Source organism: Mus caroli, unplaced genomic scaffold (genome assembly GCF_978045245.1).
Source record: "Mus caroli unplaced genomic scaffold, Mus_caroli_1 scaffold_4, whole genome shotgun sequence".
Classification (NCBI taxonomy): Eukaryota; Metazoa; Chordata; class Mammalia; order Rodentia; family Muridae; genus Mus; species Mus caroli.
This window is the reverse complement of record NW_028227259.1, coordinates 8,997,994-9,019,355: the sequence shown is the minus strand read 5'-3', so window position 1 is coordinate 9,019,355 and position 21,362 is coordinate 8,997,994. Positions and strand designations below refer to the sequence as shown.

At 42.1% G+C, this 21,362-nt stretch overlaps 2 protein-coding genes across 2 annotated transcripts in view; one reads left to right on the top strand and one right to left on the bottom strand.

The window, feature by feature from the left end:
- Phtf2 (putative homeodomain transcription factor 2) overlaps positions 1-15,154 on the bottom strand; it is a 112,719-nt gene extending 97,565 nt beyond the window's left edge. Inside the window, exon 1 of the mRNA XM_021163161.2 lies at positions 15,036-15,154. The gene's annotated coding sequence lies outside the window, so the exon portion shown is untranslated. The remainder of the gene's footprint in view (positions 1-15,035) is intronic.
- A 206-nt stretch (positions 15,155-15,360) lies between these two features.
- Tmem60 (transmembrane protein 60) lies at positions 15,361-19,644 on the top strand. The gene is made up of 2 exons (XM_021163276.3): positions 15,361-15,728; positions 18,962-19,644. The coding sequence occupies exon 2, from the start codon at positions 19,012-19,014 to the stop codon at positions 19,411-19,413; it is 402 nt and encodes a 133-aa protein (XP_021018935.1). The 5' UTR covers positions 15,361-15,728; positions 18,962-19,011; the 3' UTR covers positions 19,414-19,644.
- The last annotated feature ends 1,718 nt before the right edge of the window (positions 19,645-21,362 follow it).

Below are 21,362 nucleotides of genomic sequence, written 5' to 3'. Positions count from 1 at the left end.
ATAAATAAATCTTTGGGTTGGAGCGAGTGGGGCAGAGTGAGAAAAGGAAAAAAGAAAAAAAAAAAAAAGAATGTCCACTCATCTCAGGAATAGTGGAGTTAGTTCTTTCTTTTCAGAACTGAGAAATGAACCCAGGGCTCAGTGAAGTGAACTCCAGCTCTCCTCATTTTCCTGTAACAGGATCCCAAAAACCTCAAACTTGAAATACACCATAGCAGGTCTCCGGAATAGCTGGTATTGTAAATACATATAACCACACTCAGCTTTACAGTTTCTTTTAAGAACAATAATGAGGCTATGTAGCCAAGACTATATGCCCCGTCTTCTCCTCTCTTTGTTTTCTGTTTGTTTTTTGAGACAATGTTTCTCTGCATAGCCCTGGCTGTCCTGGAACTCAAGTCCAGGCTGGTCTTGAACTCAGAATCTTCCTGCCTCTACCTCCCCAGTGCTAGGATTAAGGTGTGTGCACTTCTGCCCTGTCTTTATTTTTAATAGCCATGACACCAGTCAACTCAATATCCCTTTCTGAAAAGTAAATGTACACTATACATACCCCTCTACATATATGTTTGACTATGTCCACTGTGTGCACCTAGAAGCTATTAATTCCTTAATAGCAATAAGATGTCTACCATGAAAATGTCTAAATCCATTTCACATTCCTTAGAGAAATACTTGATCCCACCAGGACAGTCAGTTTTAAATGATCCTAAACTATCTTGCTGACTCAGAAATAAGAAAATGCTCAAAGACTCACAGGAACATTGGTAAACTAGCCATCAATGAGTCTATACTAATACTGAATGAATGAATGAGTATCAAAGAGAAATTTTACTTTATTACAAGAAATTATATCCAGGCAAGTAAGATCCATGGTTAAAAGATGCTTGCCACCAAGCCTGATAACTGCAGGTTGATCCCTGGGACGCATACTTTAGTAAAGGAAAGAATCCACACTCATGGGCTGTCCTGACATCCACATATACACCACTCCTAACATACAAGATATATGAGTGAATGCACTAAAGCCACTATTAAACTTTGATAAACATAAGTCAGAGAACTGGAAAAAATACCATTTGTCAACTATTTTAAAATAGCAAAGAATAACCACTATTAAAACAGATAAGTATGCTCAAGAGTAATAAGATAACTGTACAATCTCAAAACAATTCTAAAAAAGATACTTAGTAGTTGTGAAGACTAAGATTGGAAGGAAAGGGTGGGAAGCTAGGAGGGAAAACAAACTAATATAGAAAAATACTCTACAAAATAACTGGCTTCAATGCTTTAAAAATGTCAATCATGAAATACAAATATAGGCTCAGGAACATTCTGTTGTTTAAGGGAAACCAGAGACATGACAATTAAATACAATATGATCCTGGACCTTCTTCTGCTCTAAAACACACACTATGGTATCTAGTGAAATATGAACATTTGTACATTAAAAAAACATGTTTAAAATGTTAGTTTATAGACTTTGATCATCTTACACATATCATGTCTGGTAAGATCTTGGATGTAAGACTTACAAGCAAGACAAACTTAGAATGTTCTAATATAGTAAGCACAGTGCAAGACTCAAGACCACAACTGCACTAACATGCTAAAGTTAAAAAATATAGAAAGATGCAAAAACAGGATATCAAAAACTGGAAAATAAAAAGTAATAAAAATGGTTTTCATATTAGTATTTTTCTCCTTCTTCAATCAATTTCTTCTATTCTTTATGACCATACTCAACTGCTATCATTTCAAAATAGCTGGTTACAATCAAATATTGTTTCTATTAGCCTCCGCTACCACAAAAGAAAAATCTACAGTGTAAAAACAAAACAAATAAGCAAGCAATCAAAACACTAGAGCAGACTAAATCCTATAACCATGAAGGAAAACAGCAAGAAAAGCAAAGAAGGTGATACAACAAAACTAGCAAAGGTTACTGGTGTGGTCTCTAAGCCACAGGGAAGGCCTTACCTATTAACTAGCTGTGGGAAAATGGATTAAATTCTCAATGCATATATACGTAGAGTAACTGTCTGCTGCTTCAAGGACCTCACGTAACCTCAAAGGGACAGAGACTAAAGGGGAGGATTCCATGCCAATAGAATTCTAAAGAGGCAGGCAGATTTCTGAGTTCGAGGCCACCCTGGTCTACAGAGTGAGTTCCAGGACAGCCAGGGCTACACAAGAAACCCTGCAAAAAATAAAAAAGTAAAAGTAAAAAAAAAAATAAAAAAATAAATAAAAATAATCCTAAAAATGTAGTAGTAATATATTTGATTAATCTGGGTTTAATTTGAATCATTTAGTTTCAAAAACAAACAAACAAACAACACTAGTAAGCTGTAATATACTTTTAAACTACTCCTTTTACAGGGCTGGAGAAATGACTCAGCAGTTGAAAGCGTTGGCTGTTCTCGCAGAGGACCTGGGTTCAATTCTCAGCACCCAAATGGCAGCTCACAGCCATGTGTAAGTCCACTCCCAGGGAGATCTGACACTCTTCTAGTGACCGAGGGCACCAGGCACAGATGTGGTCCACACATAGATGTAAGCAAAACACTCATATACATAAAATAAAAGTAAATAAATCTTAGAAGAAGAGGAGGAAGAAGAGGAGGAGGGGGGAGGGAGAGAGAAAAGGAAGCAGGGAGAGAGGAAGGAAGGGAAAAAGAGAGGGAGGCAGAGAGAATTAACTGATGGAGATGAACAGAACCACACTCAGTCAGCCTGGAATCTGCTATACTCTGGCTAATGTCCTCTGAGATTTATTATAACAACACTAATAATGACACTTTGGCTTTTTCCATGTAACTTATTACTTCAAAACTCAATACATAAATTGCATGCTATGGGGCTGAAGCCATGTATCAGCAGTTAAGAGAACTGGAGGCTCTTCTAGAGGAGCAGCATTCAAGTTAAAACTTTAACTCCTGTCCTAAGGGATCCAACATCTTCAAGCTGCTGCAACTACTATTCGTACATGGACAGTCAGGAATTCACTACACAGAGAAACCCTGTCTCAAAAAATCAAAACGAAAGAAAGAAAGAAAGAAAAGGAGGAAAGAAAAGAAAAGAAAAAAGAAAATAATGCTTAATACTATTTAAAATGATACAAAGAAAATACAGATGGAAGCATAAAGTGCTCAGCTGTCTAGCACTTAGACAAAATTTACAAGCTGTAGCAATGACGGAAAAAAACAAACAAAAGTAAGGAAGATAACAAGACTTGTAAACAAGATTATTAAAATGTATAGTTTTTTGGTTTGGTTTGGGGGGGTTGGTTTTTTTGTTTTGTTTGGTTTTGTTTGTTTGTTTTGTTTATCGAGACAGGGTTTCGAATCACTTTGTAGATAGACCAGACTCAGAAATCCGCCTGCCTCTGCCTCGGAGTGCTGGGATTAAAGGTGTGCACCACAAAATGTATAGTTTTGATACAAATTAATTTAGTACAAAATAGCTATACAAAACATTGCTGGAAATCAGAAATTTGAAAAAAAAAACATTTTATGTTCCTTGATTGAAAGACTTGATACCATTATGTACACAATATCCAAAATAATTTACAGATACAATGTAACACCTATTAAAATTCCAATGGCATGTTTTGCAGATACAGAAATTTTTACAGTAAAATTTATATTGAATTTTACAGGGCCTGAAGAAAAAAGTTTGATCTGTAAGATTCAAACTTCCTGATTATAAAATAAATTGCAAAGCTATAATGAAAACAGTTTGGTACTGACAAAAAGGTAAAATGACAAATGAAACAGAATTAAGACTTCAAGAGCATGGTCTAATAATCTTCAACAAAGAAAGTAAGACCACTCAATGGCAGAAGAACAAACTCTTCCATCACAAATACTAGTCTGAAATATAGGGATCTGTATACCATTGTTTTACATTATATACTAAAATTACTTCAGAATTAATTGAAGACTTAAACGCAGGTCCTTAGATTATAAACTACGTAGGGAGAAAGCACTGAAGTAGTACCTCCCGGCTCTGGGGGGGGGGGATGCAGTTCAGTAGGAGTGGCTCCCTATCAGTAACAGAGCACTTGTGGCATGGTCAAAGGCCAGAGCTTCAGTCCCTCCATCCAAACCAAAAGGTTGTCAGACATAAGAAGCTAACAGAATTCAGCAGCAGAAACTTGGCACTAACGCAACTATGACTGTAAGGCCTTCAAGCAAAATGAAAATGACATCAAATACAAAACTATGACCACTGAAAGAACATAAGAGCTCTGAAAATAGTGAATAAATTTAAGAACCTTTTTCCCCTAAATGTTCTATATATTTAACAAAATTGAAAGAAGAAAAAAAAAAGCTACAAAAATACTTTGTTTTGTTTTTCAAGAAAGTTTCTCTTTGTAGCCCTGGCTGTCATGGAGCCCAGTCTGTAGACCATGCTGGCCTTGAACTCATAGGAGTTCTCTCTGCCTCCGAGTGCTGTGACACCACAGCCTAGAGAGCATACCAAGTTTAAAAGAGAACCAGAATGTGGTATTTCTCAACATAAAACATTGTTTACTTAAACATAAGTTACACACTACCCAATACAAACAAACAATGACAATGACAACAGCTGATCTACAAAGGCAAAAAAGAACAAATCAAACAAACAGCAAGATGTCAGACTTAGTACCAGAGTTTAAGAAGCAAAGGCAGAGTGACCGCTCTGAGTTCCAGGTCAGGCAGTACTACACAGTGAGACCCTGTCTCAATAAACAAGTTGGTAGACTTAAAATAAACTATCACATTAAATGTAAATGGAACAAATTAAGAGAAATGATAAAGTGGATTATAAAATGCAAGCCAAAGTTAAATGTTATCACCGGGAGCTCATTTAAGTCTCTGGGCCTGGTGTGTGCTGGCCAGCCAATTTAACCAACTGATGGGCTCAAAAGAGACACTGCCTCAAAAAATAGGGTGGAAAAGTTATTGAGAAAAACAGCTGACAATGACCTCTGGCATTCACATGCACATAAGCATACACACAACACATACATCTATCTATACATATATACACAAATTAATAAGTAAGATATAAAAATTAAAACAACATACTATGCTAACAGTAATCAAAAGAAGCTCAAAGGCTATGTAAAGTAGGTTTCAGTCCAAAGTATATTACCAGAAATAAGAGGTGCAATTATATAATATAAAATAAAGGACTCTGGGCTGGAGAGATGGCTCAGCGGTTAAGAGCACCGACTGCTCTTCTAAAGGTCCTGAGTTCAAATCCCAGCAACCACATGGTGGTTCACAACCATCTGTAACTCTGAGATCTGATGCCCTCTAATGGTGTGTCTGAAGACAGCTACAGTGTACTTACATATAATAAATTAAAAAAATAAAATAAAGGACTCTAATTCATTGAGAGATCATAAAATCCAAAGTATGAATACATGCAGTAGAAGAATTTCAAATGTATTTAGGAAAAACTGAAAGAAGTGCTAGGAAATCAATCAGTCCACAGATAAAGAAGTAGAGAGAGGGAAAAAAAAATCAAAGAATATTAAAGAGTTAATGCTATCAAGCAATTTAACTCATTAGAATTCCCGGGATTCTTTTCAAGAGCACGTGAATCATTTAAGGCAGAGCTGTGCCAGTGCGGTGGCACACACAGGTCATTTTGGCCCCTGGGATGACAGTCAGGAGGGTTACCACAAGTTTCGGTGTGGACAGAGCTACAAAATCAGGCCATCTCAAAAACAAAACTAACCCATAATAAACAGACAGATGGACAGACCATATCGAGGGTTAATAAAATAAGTGTTCTTAAGTTTAAAATGGGACCAGCAAGATAACTCACCAGGTCAAAGTGCTTTCCAAGAAACCTGACAGCCTGCATTTAATCCCCGGAACTCAGACAGTGAAAGGGAAAAACAAAACCCTCCAAGCTGTCCTCTGACATCCACACATGAGCCACAGCACTTACACAGTGTCCATGTGTCCTTGAGGGCAGCACACGTGCATACACATGCAAGCACAAATATACACAAAGATAAATGAATATTAACTTTTTCAATAAAAAAAAGATATACCAAGATCTGTATAATCAAAAAGTGAAATAATCAAAGGCCAATAAATGTATGGAAAAAAATCTCCCATTTCACTAGCCATCAAATCAAAATCGCAAGTACAAAGTAAAACCACAGTGAGAGTCTCCCTTGTTCCAGTCAGCATCTCAGTTAAGAAGACAAGTAACAACTGCTGGTAAGGCTGCAGACAAATGGGAACCTTGTATGACAGTGGGCATGTAAGCTAGCACACAGCCACTGTGGAGGTCTGTGGAGAGGTTTCATAAAAACCCAGCAGCAGATCTTCTATGAGTCAGCTCTATGTCCTGGGTATACCCAGGACTCCAAGCCAATACATCACACAGATCCTTGCACATCAGTGTTTACTGCAGTACTACTCCCAATAGCTAAAGTTGGGACCATCTGGGTGTCCAATAGGATAGATAGGAAAACATGACACATGGACCTTTTTTCAGCCATAACAAAGTTCTGTCCTTTGCAGGATGCAACTGGACATAATCACACAAATGAATTTAGCTAATATCAGACAAACAAATATGTTTTCTCTTATTTCTGAGTTCTAGATTTCACATACACACACACCATAAAAAACAGAACTGCCTAGGGAGTCAAAGGGCACTAGCAGGAGAAGGGAGGGTAGAGACAGGAAAAAGAGTGAAAATATGCTCTCTATACAAGATATACACATACAAATGTTTTAAAAGTAATTTTGTTTTTCTATGTAGCCCTGGCTGTACTGGCAATCTCTCTGTAGACCAGGCTGGCCTGGAACTCAGAGATTCAGCTGCCTCTGCCTCCCCAGTGCTGTGAATACAGAAGTACACCACCACACCTGACTAAAACTAACATTTTTAAAGCACCATGTTTTAGTCAGGGTTTCTATTCCTGCACAAACATCAGGACCAAGAAGCAAGTCATAGCAGCCTTATTTATAATAGCCAGAAGCTGGAAAGAACCCAGATGTCCCTCAACAGAGGAATGGATACAGAAAATGTGGTACATTTACACAATGGAGTACTACTCAGCTATTAAAAACAATGAATTTATGAAATTCTTAGGCAAATGGATGGATCTGGAGGATATCGTCCTGAGTGAGGTAACCTAATCACAAAAGAACACACATGATATGCACTCACTGATAAGTGGATATTAGCCCAGAAACTTAGAATACCCAAGATACAATTAGCAAAACACAAGAAAATCAAGAAGAAGGAAGATCAACCTGTGGATACTTCATTCCTCCTTAGAATAGGGAACAAAATACCTATGGAAGGAGTTACAGAGACAAAGTTTGGAGCTAAGACGAAAGGATGGACTATCCAGAGACTATCCCACCCGGGGATCCATCCCATAATCAGCCACCAAACCCAGACACTATTACATATGCCAGCAAGATTTTGCTGAAGGGACCCTGATATAGCTGACTCACGTGAGGCTGTGCCAGTACCTGGCAAATACAGAAGTGGATGCTCACAGTCATCTATAAGATGGAACACAGGGCCTCCAATGAAAAGCTAGAGAAAGTACCCAAGGAGCTGAAGGGGTCTGCAACCCTATAGGTGGAACAACAATATGAACTAACCAGTACCCCAGAGCTCGTGTCTCTAGCTGCATATGTAACAGAAGATGGCCTAGTAGGCCATCACTGGGAAGAGAGGCCCCTTGGTCTTGCAAACTTTATATGCCCCAGTACAGGGGAATACCAGGGCCAAGAAGTGGAAGTGGGTGGGTAGGGGAGGAGGGCTGGGGGAGGGTACAGGAACTTTCGGGATATCATTTGAAATGTATATAAAGAAAATATCTAATTAAAAAAAAAAAAAGAAGCAAGTTGGGGAGGAAAGGGTTTATTCAGCTTACACTCCCACATTGCTATTCATCATGAAAGGAAGTCAGGACTAGAACTCAAACAGGTCAGGAAGCAGGAGCTGATGCAGAGGCCATGGAGGGATGTTCTTTACTGGCTTGCTTCCCCTGCCTTGCTCAGCCTGCTCTCTTATAGAACCAAGACTACCAGCCTAGAGATGGTCCCACCCACAAGGGGCCCTCCCACCCTTGGTCACTAATTGAGAAAAGGCCTTAGAGCTGAATCTCGTGGAGGCATTTCCTCAACTGAAGCTCCTTTCTCTATGATAACTCCAGCTTGTGTCAAGTTGACACACAGAACCAGCCAGTACAAGAACCTTGCCAGAGATGTCACTGGGAATGGGTTTTTGAGCTTTCAAAAGTCCATGCCATTCCTAGTTAACTCTCTCTGCCTTGTATTTGAGGATGAGATATAAGTGCTCAGGCCCAGCGTTAGCACCATTCCTGCCTGCTGCCATGCTTCCCACCATGACAACCATGAACTAAGCTAACTCTTGACACTTAAGGCCCCAGGACATTCTTCTAAAACTTGCCTTGACTACGGGGACTTCTGAAGATGGACTAAATGCATTTTGCATTACGATGCGGCTACAAGTATATAGAAGCCAGGGAGTAGAATGTGGTGGTTTGCCTGAGAATGCCTCCCATAGGCTCATACACGAAAATGCTTGGTCCCCCAGTCAGAGGTTTCAAAGGCCCACACCACTCCCAGGTAGCTCCCCCCTCCTCCACCTGCCTCAAGCGTGTAGATGAGACATAAGCTCTCAGCTACTGCTCCAGTGCCACTCGTGCCTGCCACCCTTGTTCCCTGCCATGACAGACATCATGTAATAGCTCTCTGAAATTGTAAGCCCCCAAAAAACTCTTCCCTAAGTTGCCTTGGTCATGGTCCTTTGTCACAGCAGTAGAACAGTGACTAAGACAAGGCCACAGTAGATAACTCAGTGGGTTAAGCACTTGCCACACAGGCCTGACTTTCTAAGACTGAGCCCTGAAACCCATGGAAAAGTAGAAGAGAACCAACTGCCCTCTGACCTGCATACACACTCATGCTCATGCTTCATATAGAGATAGAATAATGAAGTTAAAAAAACATTTTGAAAATGAAGTAATTAATCTCTATTAAAGATTTAGAAATAAAATTCTAGGAGATGGCTCAATTCCCAGCTTCCTTGCAAGCATGAGATTCTCAGATCTGTTACCCAAACCCAATTAAGCCAGGTCGTCGTCGGTCCACATGTAATCCCTGCACATCAGCTGGGTGGTAGACAGGAGAATCCTGGGCTTGCTGGCCAGCAGGCTAGCCCCATCAGTGAGCTCCGAGTCCAGTGAGGATAGGGCTTAATTGAAGAAGATACTCAATGCTAACTTCTGTCCTAGGTTTATACACAGACATGTTCCTGTGCACAATCCCCCCCCACACACACAAATGCATGTATATGGAAAAATATTTCAGAAATAAGATGGAGACTTAAGGAAAAATAAGTTCGTTTATCTATATGCTTTAATCACAATGCTGAGACCCAGTTTCAGTAAGTTTATGTTCTTGACATTAAGAATATTAAACTCATTACATATATATGTGGTTCTAGTAATTTTTTACTAAACGCTGCCTGTAAATGACTACCAGAGTATTGCTTCTTCCTGAGTTACTTTTGCCATTTTCTAGTTTTGTTACCTTTTTCTGGAGTTTTCTATTAGGTCTGTTTGATTGTTTTTGTTTTGATTTGTTTTTATTCAGGGTCACCTCATTACGTAGCCCTGGCTGTCCTAGAACTCACTACATAAACCAGGCTGACCCCAAACTCAGAAAGATATACCAGCCTCTGCCTCCCAAGTACTGGGATTGAAGGTGTGTGCCACGACCACCAGACTGCTTTTTAAAGTCCAATGCAGTCAAATAATCACAACAATCAGCTTTTGAGTACGTCTAATGAGCCAAATACTATGTCAAGGCATCTAATAGCTCACGTAAGTATTCTAACATCAAAGTGCAACAAGATAGACATTTGTATTTCAAGAATAAAACCAAACTCCAAAAAAAGTTACTAAATGAACCCAGAGTTGCTGAATCGGCCAATGACAGAATTTAGACCTAACCCTCAATCTATGGAAGACTGTAACTTGTCTACATAACTTTCAAATATCTTTCATAAATTTTTGCTATCTTTTATTCACTGTTTTATTATCAGCTCATTTGAGGTTTTTTATTAAATGTTATCAGTGCCTATTATTAGTCTTCAAAATTTCTGCAGATAAACTCCTAATAGTTCTTCTACTGCTTCTACATCCAGAAAACTGCCTTCTTTTCTTTACTTCCTCTCACTAAATGTCAAATTTAATCTAGCTATGATTATTATCAGGGAGTTCTTCAGCCACAGCCATTTCCTGCCCCAGTTCATGTTCACTATTCAGAACTAAATCCAGCATATTTTCTTTCTTGCCGAGGAAGAAAATACCTGCTTTAGGAAGCAGTCAGCATTTTCTTTGCAAACCTATGGATTTTTTTTTCAGCCACTTGCATAACACTAACAACCTGAACTGAAAATACGGCTGTCCTAAATGTCACCTGTATGTGCATCTGACTCAGAGGTTTCTGGTGATGGCGTGAGGATAGTTCAGTTTTCTATACCCAGTGTCTGTAGAGTTCCCTGCTAACAAGAGAAATATAAACATGGACCCTTTCTCTCAGTTTCAAGTGCAGTCCCAATTGAAAACATTCCGCCCCACCATCCTATCCCGCGCTGGTTTTAAGATAGTGAGCTGGCTGTGCAGGCACATGGCACATACCTTTAGTCCCAGACAGAGGAAGTAGAATTTGAGCTCAAGGACAATCTGGTCTATATGGAGTTCCAGGCCATCTAGCGCTACATAGTGAGACCCTGTCTCAAAAAAGGACCAGAAAGAAAGAAGGGAGGGAGGGAGGGAGGAAATCAGCTGATATAGGAGTTTCTAGACTAGGCAGAGATTAGGAACAACAAAAGCCACTTTAAGATTCCTATATAGCCGGGCGTGGTGGTGCAGGCCTTTATAATCCCAGCACTCCAGAGGCAGAGGCAGGCGGATTTCTGAGTTCGAGGCCAGCCTGGTCTACAGAGTGAGTCCTAGGACAGCCAGGGCTATACAGACAGACCCTGTCTCAAAAAAACAAAAACAAAAACAAACAAACAAAAAGATTACTATATAAAGGAGGCAACATAGAGTGCAAAGGCTTCTGCCAGTGTTTCGTTGTCTTCATTTACAGCTTAGAAAGAAAAAGCTCAATGAACTGGTGAAATGCCTGACTAAGCAGACATGTTTAAAAATGTACCGAAGAGGCACTTGGAAAATAAGTGAAGGGTAAGTATTAGGTAAAAATATAACAGACAGACTGCTTCTCTAAGTGTATGCCATACTTTAAGTGAGAATGGCCCCCACGGGCTCACGTATTTTAGGCCCTCCAGTTAGCAACTGTTAGAGAAGAATTACGAGAGATGGCCTTGTTGTAGGAGTTACGTCACTTGGGGGGTAAAAGCCCATTTATTTCCAGTTTTTCTCTTTCTTTCTGCTTTAATGCTTGTGGATCAACTTGTAAGTTCTCAGCTACTATTTCAGGACCCTCCTGGTTGCCTGATGCCAGTCTCCCCAGACCATGGTGGTCACAGACTCTTCACCTATAGAACCATAAGCCCCAAATTAAATACTTTTATAAGTTGCTTTTGGTCATGGTGTTTTGTCACAGTAACAACAACAAAAAAAAAATAACTAAAATGATTATTTGGCAATTTCTGATTTTCAAAATCGGATATACTCACTCTGCCGAGACACAATCTATGCAAATTAGCATTTATTGTTGATATTCACAAGGACTTATATATAATGCTACAATCCCCATTCTCTCAAGCTAGACTCGTGGTGTGAGACTGTCTTCTCCTGTATGGAGTATCTTCCTTCCTTCTCTATTTATGGAAACTACTTAAGTCTCCAATGCTCAAGAAAGCTCCTCCCAGAGGCCCCTGGTCCTGTGAAGGCTCTATGCCCCAGTGGAGGGGAATGCCAGGGCCAGGAAGCCGGAGTGGGTGGGTTGGTGAGCAGGGGGAAGTGAAGGGGGTAGGGGGAGGGTATTTTCAGAGAGGAAACCAGGAAAGGGGTAACATTTGAAATGTAAAAAAGAAAATATCTAATAATAATAATAATAAAAGAAACCTCCTCCCTGGACCTCCCAACCATTCTCTTAAAAAATAAAAGATACGTGTTCTTCCTTCTTTGTTCAGTGCTTATCATTTTATTTAGTACTTAATATCCACTTAGAAGTACTATCCTCTCTGCTCAACAAATAAGGAAACTGATGTGGTATCATGCTCACAGTAACAAAGATCAACAGGTATTCAAACTCTAGTGACTATCTTGTTTTGGTTTGGTTCTCTCTCTCTCTCTCTCTCTCTCTCTCTCCCTTCCTTCCTTCCTTCCTTTTCTGTTTTATTCTCTCTCTCTCTCTCTCTCTCTCTCTCTCTCTCCCTTCCTTCCTTCCTTCCTTCCTTCCTTCCTTCCTTTTCTGTTTTAAGTTTACACTGATGGTTTGCCTGCATGTATGTCTGGGTGAGGAGGATGTTGGATCTCCTGGAACTGGAGTTACAGTTATGAGCAGCCATGTGAGTGCTGGGAACTGAACCCAGGTCTTCTGGAAGAGCAGCCAGTGTTACTTTTATGTGCACTGATGTTTTGCCTGCATGTATATTTGAACCTTGGTCCTTTGGAAGAGCAGCCAGTGCTCTTAACCAATGAGCCATCTCTCCAACCCCTTTGGTTTGGTTTTTGTTGTTACTGCTTTAAAACAGGTCTCATTATGTACACTTGGCTGTCCTAGAATTCAGACATCTCCCTGTCTCTGGCTCTCAAAACCTAGATAGAATTAAAGGTACATGCTAGCACACGTGACCCAGGTACCTATCCTTTAAACTCTCCATAAAGTCAGCCAGACTCCACACACTGTCACAACACAATGAGGTACTATCCTTTGTTTAAATATCTCTCCTCTTAAACCGCTGACTCCTGGTGACTGCAGTGGTGGCGCACGCCCTTAATCCCAGCACCTGGGAGGCGGAGGCAAACATATTTCTGAGTTCGAAGCCAGCCTGGTCTACAAAGTGAGTGCCAGGAGAGCCAGGGCTACACAGAGAAACCCTGTCTCAAAAAAAAAAAAAAAAAAAAAAAAAAAACCCGCTGACTCCGAAGAACAGTGACAGTGATTGACTTCATCCCTACTTCTTTAACAACACTCAAATTTGCGTTTACACAGTGATCTGAAAGTGTTACAAGAGAAAGAGCTGGATTCAGCTTATCACCCTGCAACACTGTTGTCTATTTATTAGTCTCTTTCTACCAAGTCTACTCCCATTTAACTGTAGTCCAAAAGCATAATTGAAATGTAGTCCTTGTAATTAAATTGGTTATATAAGTGAATCTATCAACTCTATTTTATTACCATTAAAATCTCGAACAGTTAGTTAACTAAATCTTAGTTGTAAAATAGAGAATAGTAATTACTCATTGGATTATGTGACATAATATATAAATAATCCAACTAATTTATGATCTTCATTTTTTCAACATACTAACATAAATTCTCTTAGTGACGATATATGCAATACATATTCCCTACAATTATACATAAACTGAACTAGCCAAAAAGGTTTCCACTTAAAAACTGTTCAGGCCATCTTTATTTTTAGCATCAACTCTCCAGTGCCAATTTGACCTTTAAAATATTTAACTCTTGCAAGCTTGACTATGCAAGACTGCCCACACAGTTAGATGCACTTGAAATAAATACATTTTTATGATCTACTACAATATAGTAAAACTCAGAATCCTCGCCACCCAACATTAGATAGTCCTGGTACTAACTAATGCATTCAACAGCTTCCCTGTGCAGGAGGCAGACTACTTCCAAAGAGGGAAAAACTTAAGAAATTTCCTGGAACCACCTTGTTTTCTGGCTCCAGACATGGCTCAGTCTACCCGGACCTCCCGATTTCTTTCCTCTGGAGTCTAGAGTCTGAATCATAAAACTCACAGGAATACCCATTTCCTTCCCTTTTAATCTATAGCCTGTACACCAAACCTAAGTTAGGGCTTTGGCTAAAGTGCACGTGGAAGTCCAGTGTTAGAAAAAACGATATACGAAAGTACCTAGCAAATTCATAATCACTTAAAATCAAAGACTCGGAAGAAGAAAACAGGCAAGAAAAGCTTAAAAATGTTTGATGAAAGCAATAAAAAATTACGAAAGTATTACACGTAAAGTAACATCAAAGTAAGCAACGTCTACCACTGACAAAACAACTGTAAATTGCATACCTAATTTACATACACCCAAGTATGTAAAACCCACAAGGAAGATTAATTGTTCCACATTGTACTTTCCCAGTAGCACATGTTAATACAGTCCCCAGGTGTTCTCGGGTCAAAAATAAAATGGTTAACAAAATGATTCCTGAAGTTTAACAAGGCAGTGATGAGTTAGAAAGCACAATACCAGAACAATACTAGAACGCTGGCTGTCAACACGAGGCGGAAACAAGGTGAAGCATGCCTATGGACCACTGCATTGTTTGCAGACCTGAAATGCCCTGCAAGGCCCACGCGCGAGACTCGGGTAGCCGCCCCTCCGCAGTCGCTGTAGGAGCCGCAACTCCAGTGCGCCGGAGCTGCGGGAGCAGCAGCTGCCCTTCCGCGCGGGCAGTGCCTGCACGCAGGACGACCGTCCGCGAGCCCGCGCGCGCCTCGGGCCGCTAGAGGACCTCGCGTGGGCCCCGGCCCGGCCACCCGCCGCCCCCACACGCCCTCTGGGGACCGCGCGACCCCAAGCTGGAGGAGCGCAGGGGCGCGCGCACCGCGCCGAGCTCCGGCCCGCAGCCGCCGCGCCCCGGCGATGGGAGGGGGCCGCGGCCGAGCGGGGCCCGCAGGTGCCCGTGGCAGGGGGCGCCACGGCGACCCCGAAGCCCGCGCCCCCATCCCGCCCGCCGCCCCGCCGCCCCGCCGCCCCGCCGCCCCGCCGCCCGGTCCGCACAGCCCTGGGATCCTGTCAGAGTGCAGCGACCTCCACATGGCCCGCCGAGCATGGAGCTGTGGCGCTTACCGTAGCCGCCGGCGCCGCGCCGCTGGGAAGCGGCTGGGAGACGCGCAGAGTCGCGAAGGCTAGTGCCGCCGCTGGAGCCCAAAGAGCTACAGCCCCGCCGCCGGCGGCGCGCTGCCTCCACCCTCGCGCCGCCCGCACCGCGCTCCGCCTCCCGGGACGCCCCGCCCCCTCCGCTGCTCCTTGCCCGGCCACGGAGTCTGCGCCGCAGCCCGCAGGTTAAGGGACGGGGCGAGAAGGGTGGGAGGGTCCGGGCGAGCGAGGGCGGGGCCGACGGCGGGCGTGAGCGGAAAACTGACTTTTCTACCATCCTATAGGACTAAGAGGCGGGCCCAGGGGGCGCGGTCATTGCCTCCCTTTTTTTTATCGAACCAAAAAGGAGGGCAGTCAGTTACTGGCGGCCAAATGAACCAATAAACGACGAAAACGGGCCCGTGAGCGCCGAACGGCGTTCGCTCTGCTCTCCGGGATAGGCCAAGGGCGGCGGGAACAGCCCCGGATGTGGGCAGAACCGTGAGGTGCGGAGGGCCTCCGCTGCGGCGGTTTGGAGAGGCGGAACTATGTCTTCTCCTTAATTATCATGTGAGGGCCTAAGAATTTAATGGGGGGAAAAGTGTGGAAGAGGATTAGGATCCAAACTGGCGGATTTCCCGACCTTCGCTGCCCTCTCGGCTCTCCCGCCAGCCGCGCTACCAGGTGAGTCGGGAGCTCGGCCCTTGCCCTGTCTGTGCTGCCTCTGGGTGACCTCACCCCTTCATGCTGCGTGCGGGCGCGTTTGCACGACGGCTATGGGGTGCGTCTTGCAAAAAAACGCATTAAATTCCAGCATGAGTTTGGGAGAGTCCAGATATTCCCGCGAAACCACCATGGGCATTTCCAAACCAAAGACCAGAATAGTTTAGCAGGATCCTCACGTTCCAGGGCAGATGAGCCCTAAAGTCAACCAAGTTGTAAGCAGCGAGGCCACTTATTTTGAGAAGGAAATTGTGAGCTGGTTAAACAGAGCTGTCTTCGGGTAAGGAGAGTTCATTTAGAAGTATTAACAGTAGCGGGAGAAGGGAAATGGAATGGTATGGGAAGGACCTTGGATGAGTCTACTACGCACAACTGATTACTAGATGCAGGTGTGTATTTCCATGTGTGGGGAAAACACTCTGAAGGTTTCAACAATGGATCCGGAATCATACGGGCAAGAAAAAAAAAAAAAACCACACCGTCTGTGAACAGATATAACCACCTTAAGTGAGAAATATCTGTTGAGCAAATCTTAGCCTTGGACCAACCCTTAGAGAGAAAATGGTGGTAAAACCCAAATAAATTCTGTTAAAACAGTATGTCTTTGTAAAATTGGAACCTTGTATTACCACTGTAGTTCAGCGTATGTAATCCTTAAACGTCAGTTAAATGTCAGGAAGGTCATCTCCATTGTTGAGAATACTTTTCTACAACCGAGTTTTGTTTCCACCCACAATTATAAACTTGTAACCACAATAAGCTTAAGCCCTGGCCTCCTTTCACCTCTTGTCTTAAAATGCCTATAGTCATTGCACTCAACTTGACACTTGTTCCTGAAGGGGGTGGGGGTGGGGGAGAATAAAGTTTGTATTATCCTGTACCATATAGAAAAGTTGTGTTTAAGGATATTAATAATCACAAAACTTTGTTAAAGGTTCTTTAAATTGACCAAATCAGAGGTTAGGACTGAGCAAACATAATTCACAGGATTAAAAACACACAGTTAATTAAGCAGCCTGCCCACATCTCCACCTCTGCTTCCAAATTTAATCTCATTCCATTATATCCTATTTTCTGTAAAGGACTGGTACAGAAAATTGCCTTCCATGACTTAACCTAATGTGAGCAGTTCCTTATACTCCTGTGCCTTTAAATCCTAGCAGAGTCAAGTCAGGTAGCTCTTTAGAGTTCAAGGCCAGGCTGGTCTATGTAAGCAAAGTTCTAGGCTGGCCAGGCTATGTAGGGAGAGCTCTGTCTCAAAAAGAAAGCCAAATTCCTGCAGTTGAAAGCATTTGCAAACTAGGCAAACTGCTAACAGTTGAGACTGCGAAGGTGCTAGGACATCAGCATCCAACTACTGAAGTGCAACAGGTGTGTGTTTACCAAGATTACCATCCTAGAGATGTGCAGACTTTATCAATAGATTGACCACAGCGCTTCTTGTTTGTCCCTGCTTCTCCTGTATCACTCACACCTTTTGTTTACCTCTCCCCTTGGTGACCTTTCCCTTCTCTCCTGTGTGCCTTTCTCACTCTGTCTTTTGCCAGTGGCTTTATCATGGAGATTACTTCCTACTTAGTTGTTCTTGGGATAGTAAGAGCAGGTAAATGCTGCACTTGCCACCAAGGCCTATGACCTGAGCTCAGTCCCCAGGACCTGGATGGTGGAAGGAGAGAAGGAAATTTTCCTACTTGTGCCTCTCAGAATCTCATGACCACGTGATCAGAGGAATACAATGTTACTCAGCTGTTGCCGTTTCCTTGCCCTCTGTTGAGTAAGCTGCCTTACTCCACTGCATGTAGTTTGCCTTCTCATCCCCATTGTATCTACCCTTCCACTTAAAGGCCACAAAAAAAAATCTTGAAATGTAAATCCATACGTGAAGATTAGATACAATACATCTTTATACCTTAAGCTAAGGTATAAGTTAATGAATTCCCAACTGAAAGTAGAAGTTCTTAAGAATTATCTCAGTGACATTAGCATTGAAAAAAAAATAAGAGAAATTGAAAATATTCTGGTAGTGAGAGGTACTGGGCTTTCCAAGCATAAGGATGCATCCTAGAGTAACAGAGCTAAGGTTCTGGGTAATGGAGAGATTGCTTGTTGGTTAAAAATGCTTGCTACTCTATCAGAGGACCTGAGTTCAAGTCCCAGTACCTACATAAGGTGATTATATGCTATGCAAGTGTAGTTATCAGTCCTGTGTGGATTATTTAGCCAGTGACACCTCTTCAGTCTTGCTGTTTATAAAAACTATAAACTATAAAGTTTACATCAGTCATTCTATCCTCAAAAACTCATGATGTACCCAGCAGTGGGGCACGTGCCTTTAACCTCAGTGCTGAAGAGGCAGAGGCAGTTGGATTTCTGAGTTTGATGCCAGCCTGGTCTACAGAGTTGCAGGATAGCCAGGGCTACACACAAATCCTGGCTCAAAAAACACGTTTCAATGTGTTGACCTCGGGTGCTTTATTTTGGCACCTCTTGAAATTAAATGCAAAACTCTAGGTTTGCCAGTATGCAGAGAGGTTAAGAACATCCCTGCGGTGCATCTAAAGGCATGACTTGGACTGATAACACTGAGAAGGAACCAATTGCTCATGAATGAAGTTCATGCCCGGTGTCCACACTATCTTAAGTCAGTCATGGACTACAAGAAATGGTGCAAGGACTGGAAAGAGAGCTTCGAAGTTAACGCAGCTAAGAACATAGACTGCTATCTAGGCAGTGGTGGTGCACGCCTTTAATCCCAGCACTTGGGAGGCAGAGGCAGGCGGATTTCTGAGTTCGAGGTCGGCCTGGTCTACAGAGTGAGTTCCAGGACAGCCAGAGCTACACAGAGAAACCCTGTCTCGAAAAACAAAACAAATAACATAGACGGTTCCTACAGAGGACTGGAGAGCTGTTCCCAGCACCCACTGTTGGGAGGCTCACAACTGCTTAAACTGCGCTCCGGTAGAATCTGCCACCTCCAGCCTCTTGAAGGCACTTGCAGTACCCACACACTTACACATGATTCAGAATTGAAAATATGAATGTGTGTGCATACAAAAATAGTTGGTTATTGCTAAAACAGGTTTTTAATGCTAGAATGTTTTCCAAATTAGAGAATCTGAGAAGTGGGAACCAGGCAACTTTACTAGGAATCAAAGTGGTTTCTGCCATCAAATTGTGACCTTTTTTCTTTTCAGGTTGTGTCTCCCTTATTTCGTCCCCGAAACAGCCTCTTTAAACTGTTTAAATGAGAATGTCCTTGGCTCAGAGAGTACTCCTCACCTGGCTTTTCACATTACTCTTCCTCATCATGCTGGTGTTGAAACTGGATGAGAAGGCACCGTGGAGCTGGTTCCTCATATTTATTCCAGTCTGGATATTTGACACTATCCTTCTTGTCATGCTGATTGTGAAAATGGCCGGACGGTGTAAGTCTGGCTTTGACCCTCGACACGGATCACACAACATTAAAAAAAAAGCCTGGTACCTCATTGCAATGTTACTTAAGTTAGCCTTCTGCCTTGCACTGTGTGCTAAACTGGAACAGTTTACTACCATGAATCTTTCCTATGTCTTCATTCCTTTATGGGCCTTACTGGCTGGCGCTCTAACAGAACTTGGATATAATGTCTTTTTTGTGAGAGACTGACCTCCGAGTACATCGTCTCACTTCTGTTGCTGTTCAACAAGCTATACAGTATTCCGAATGTTTGCAAGTTTAAAGGATAACAGAACTAAGGGAAAATATCAAGTGTAGTCTTAAACTACTATGAAACAGGATTGGTGTGGCACGAACTTGTAGCCAACCCAAAGCTAAATTATTCAATATCTTAAGTTGATATCTTTATCCCTGTGTAAATAAAGCTTGTTTCTGACCTCATTTTTTCACATGCCTCTTACCTTGTGTATAGTCAGGACTTGATGTAAATACAAAGTCTTTAGTTAAATAACTGTGTATACATTTACTGGATTGTGGCTCTGTATAAACAGAGTAAATATGCTTTTAAATTATGAAGGGAAAAATTGGTTTTGGAAATATTTTAGGGGTGCCAACTCATGTTCCAATTCAGAGTCTTGGGGTGGCATTTTTATATAGGATAGGCTCACTTGAGCTCCCTGCTGCTTAGGATGAATGAGCTGCCTATTACTGAAGTTAGGGAACCTACTTTCCCAGTCTATCAGAAACTAGTTATGCCAATTATTTGTCTTGGAAGTCTCAGACATAGTACCTCATTCAAAGTGGTCAGTTTTGAAAAACTATGTGGCTACCGTAACAAGGTACTTAACAAATGCCAATAAAATCCAGGTAGCAATACTTGTGAAAAGTTTTGAGTTCATGTGTACTAATGTGTCTGCAGCAGTGACTAGTGACCAGAAGAGAACACAATGTTGCCCACAACTGGGGTTGCAGAGGTTGAGCCCAGCTGGGTGCTAGAAATCAAGCCCTGATCTCTCTCCGCAGGAACAGGTGCCCATACTGCTGAGTTTACAAGTGCTTTTAAGATTGTTTTCTAGAATTCTTTTTAAATTGTGTGAGGGTGGACTTGTGCACGCAATAGTATGCACAGGGAGATGCAGGTGCCTGAAATGGCCAGAGGTGTCAGATTTCCTGGAGCTGTAGTTTGTATAGATGCTTGACTTGGGTCTTGAAATCAAACTCAGATCCTCTGGGGGAGTGAGTGGTACGAGCTCTTACCCACTCTGCCGTCTTTTGTCCTCCAGAGATTTTGTCCTATGTAGCTTTGAGTTTTAGTTCTGTTAGCAATCTAATAGTGACCATTTTGATGTTTTAAAGGCTCTAACAGGCAGAGTGTGGTGATATATTCTGTAACACCAGCTGGAGAAACAGAGTCTGAGGTCAGCCTGGCTACAGCAACCCTGTTTTGAGTCTTAACATACAGATCATTATTTGTGTCTGGTGGATACCAGTGTGCAGGATCTGTGCATGTGTGTGGAAGCCAGAGGTCAACACCTGTTGTCTTCCTGAATTGCTGTCCACCAGAGTTTTTGAGGCAGGATCTCTTACCAGACCTGGTGTAGCCAGTAAGTCCCCTGCATCCAGAACCTACTTGTGTCCACCACCCAAATGTCTAGCTTTTCTGTGGTGCCGAGTATCCACATACAGGTACTCTTACTTTAACAGCAAGCATCTCACCTACTGAGTTGTCTTCAAAGGACCCCAAAAGATTATTTTAATGCACTCCTCTCTTGTAAATAAAAATAACAAAAGCAGCCACACACCACAAAAAAAAAAAAAAAAAAAAAAAAAACCTCTTAAATTGTTAGGTTTTTCGAGACAGGGTTTCTCTGTGTAGCCCTGTCTGTCCTGGAACTCACTCTGTAGACCAGGCTGGCCTTGAACTCAAATTCGCCTGCCTCTGCCTCCCAAGCACTGGGATTAAAGGCCTGTGCCACCACACCTGGCAAATTGTTAGGTTTTTGAAACTAAAGAGCTAACCAAATAAGATCTAGTTATGAATACCTTCCTGTCATGTAACTGCCCATGTAGTGTTATTTCTGAGTGTCTAAAAATAGGAGTCATAAAAATACTTAGAAAAGAAGATTCCAGGCTTGATCAGTGTAACTCCAAATTTAATT

Coding starts and splice junctions, on each gene's coding strand:
- Tmem60 (XM_021163276.3), top strand. CDS start 19,012: ATGAGAATGTCCTTGGCTCAGAGAGTACTCCTCACCTGGCTTTTCACA.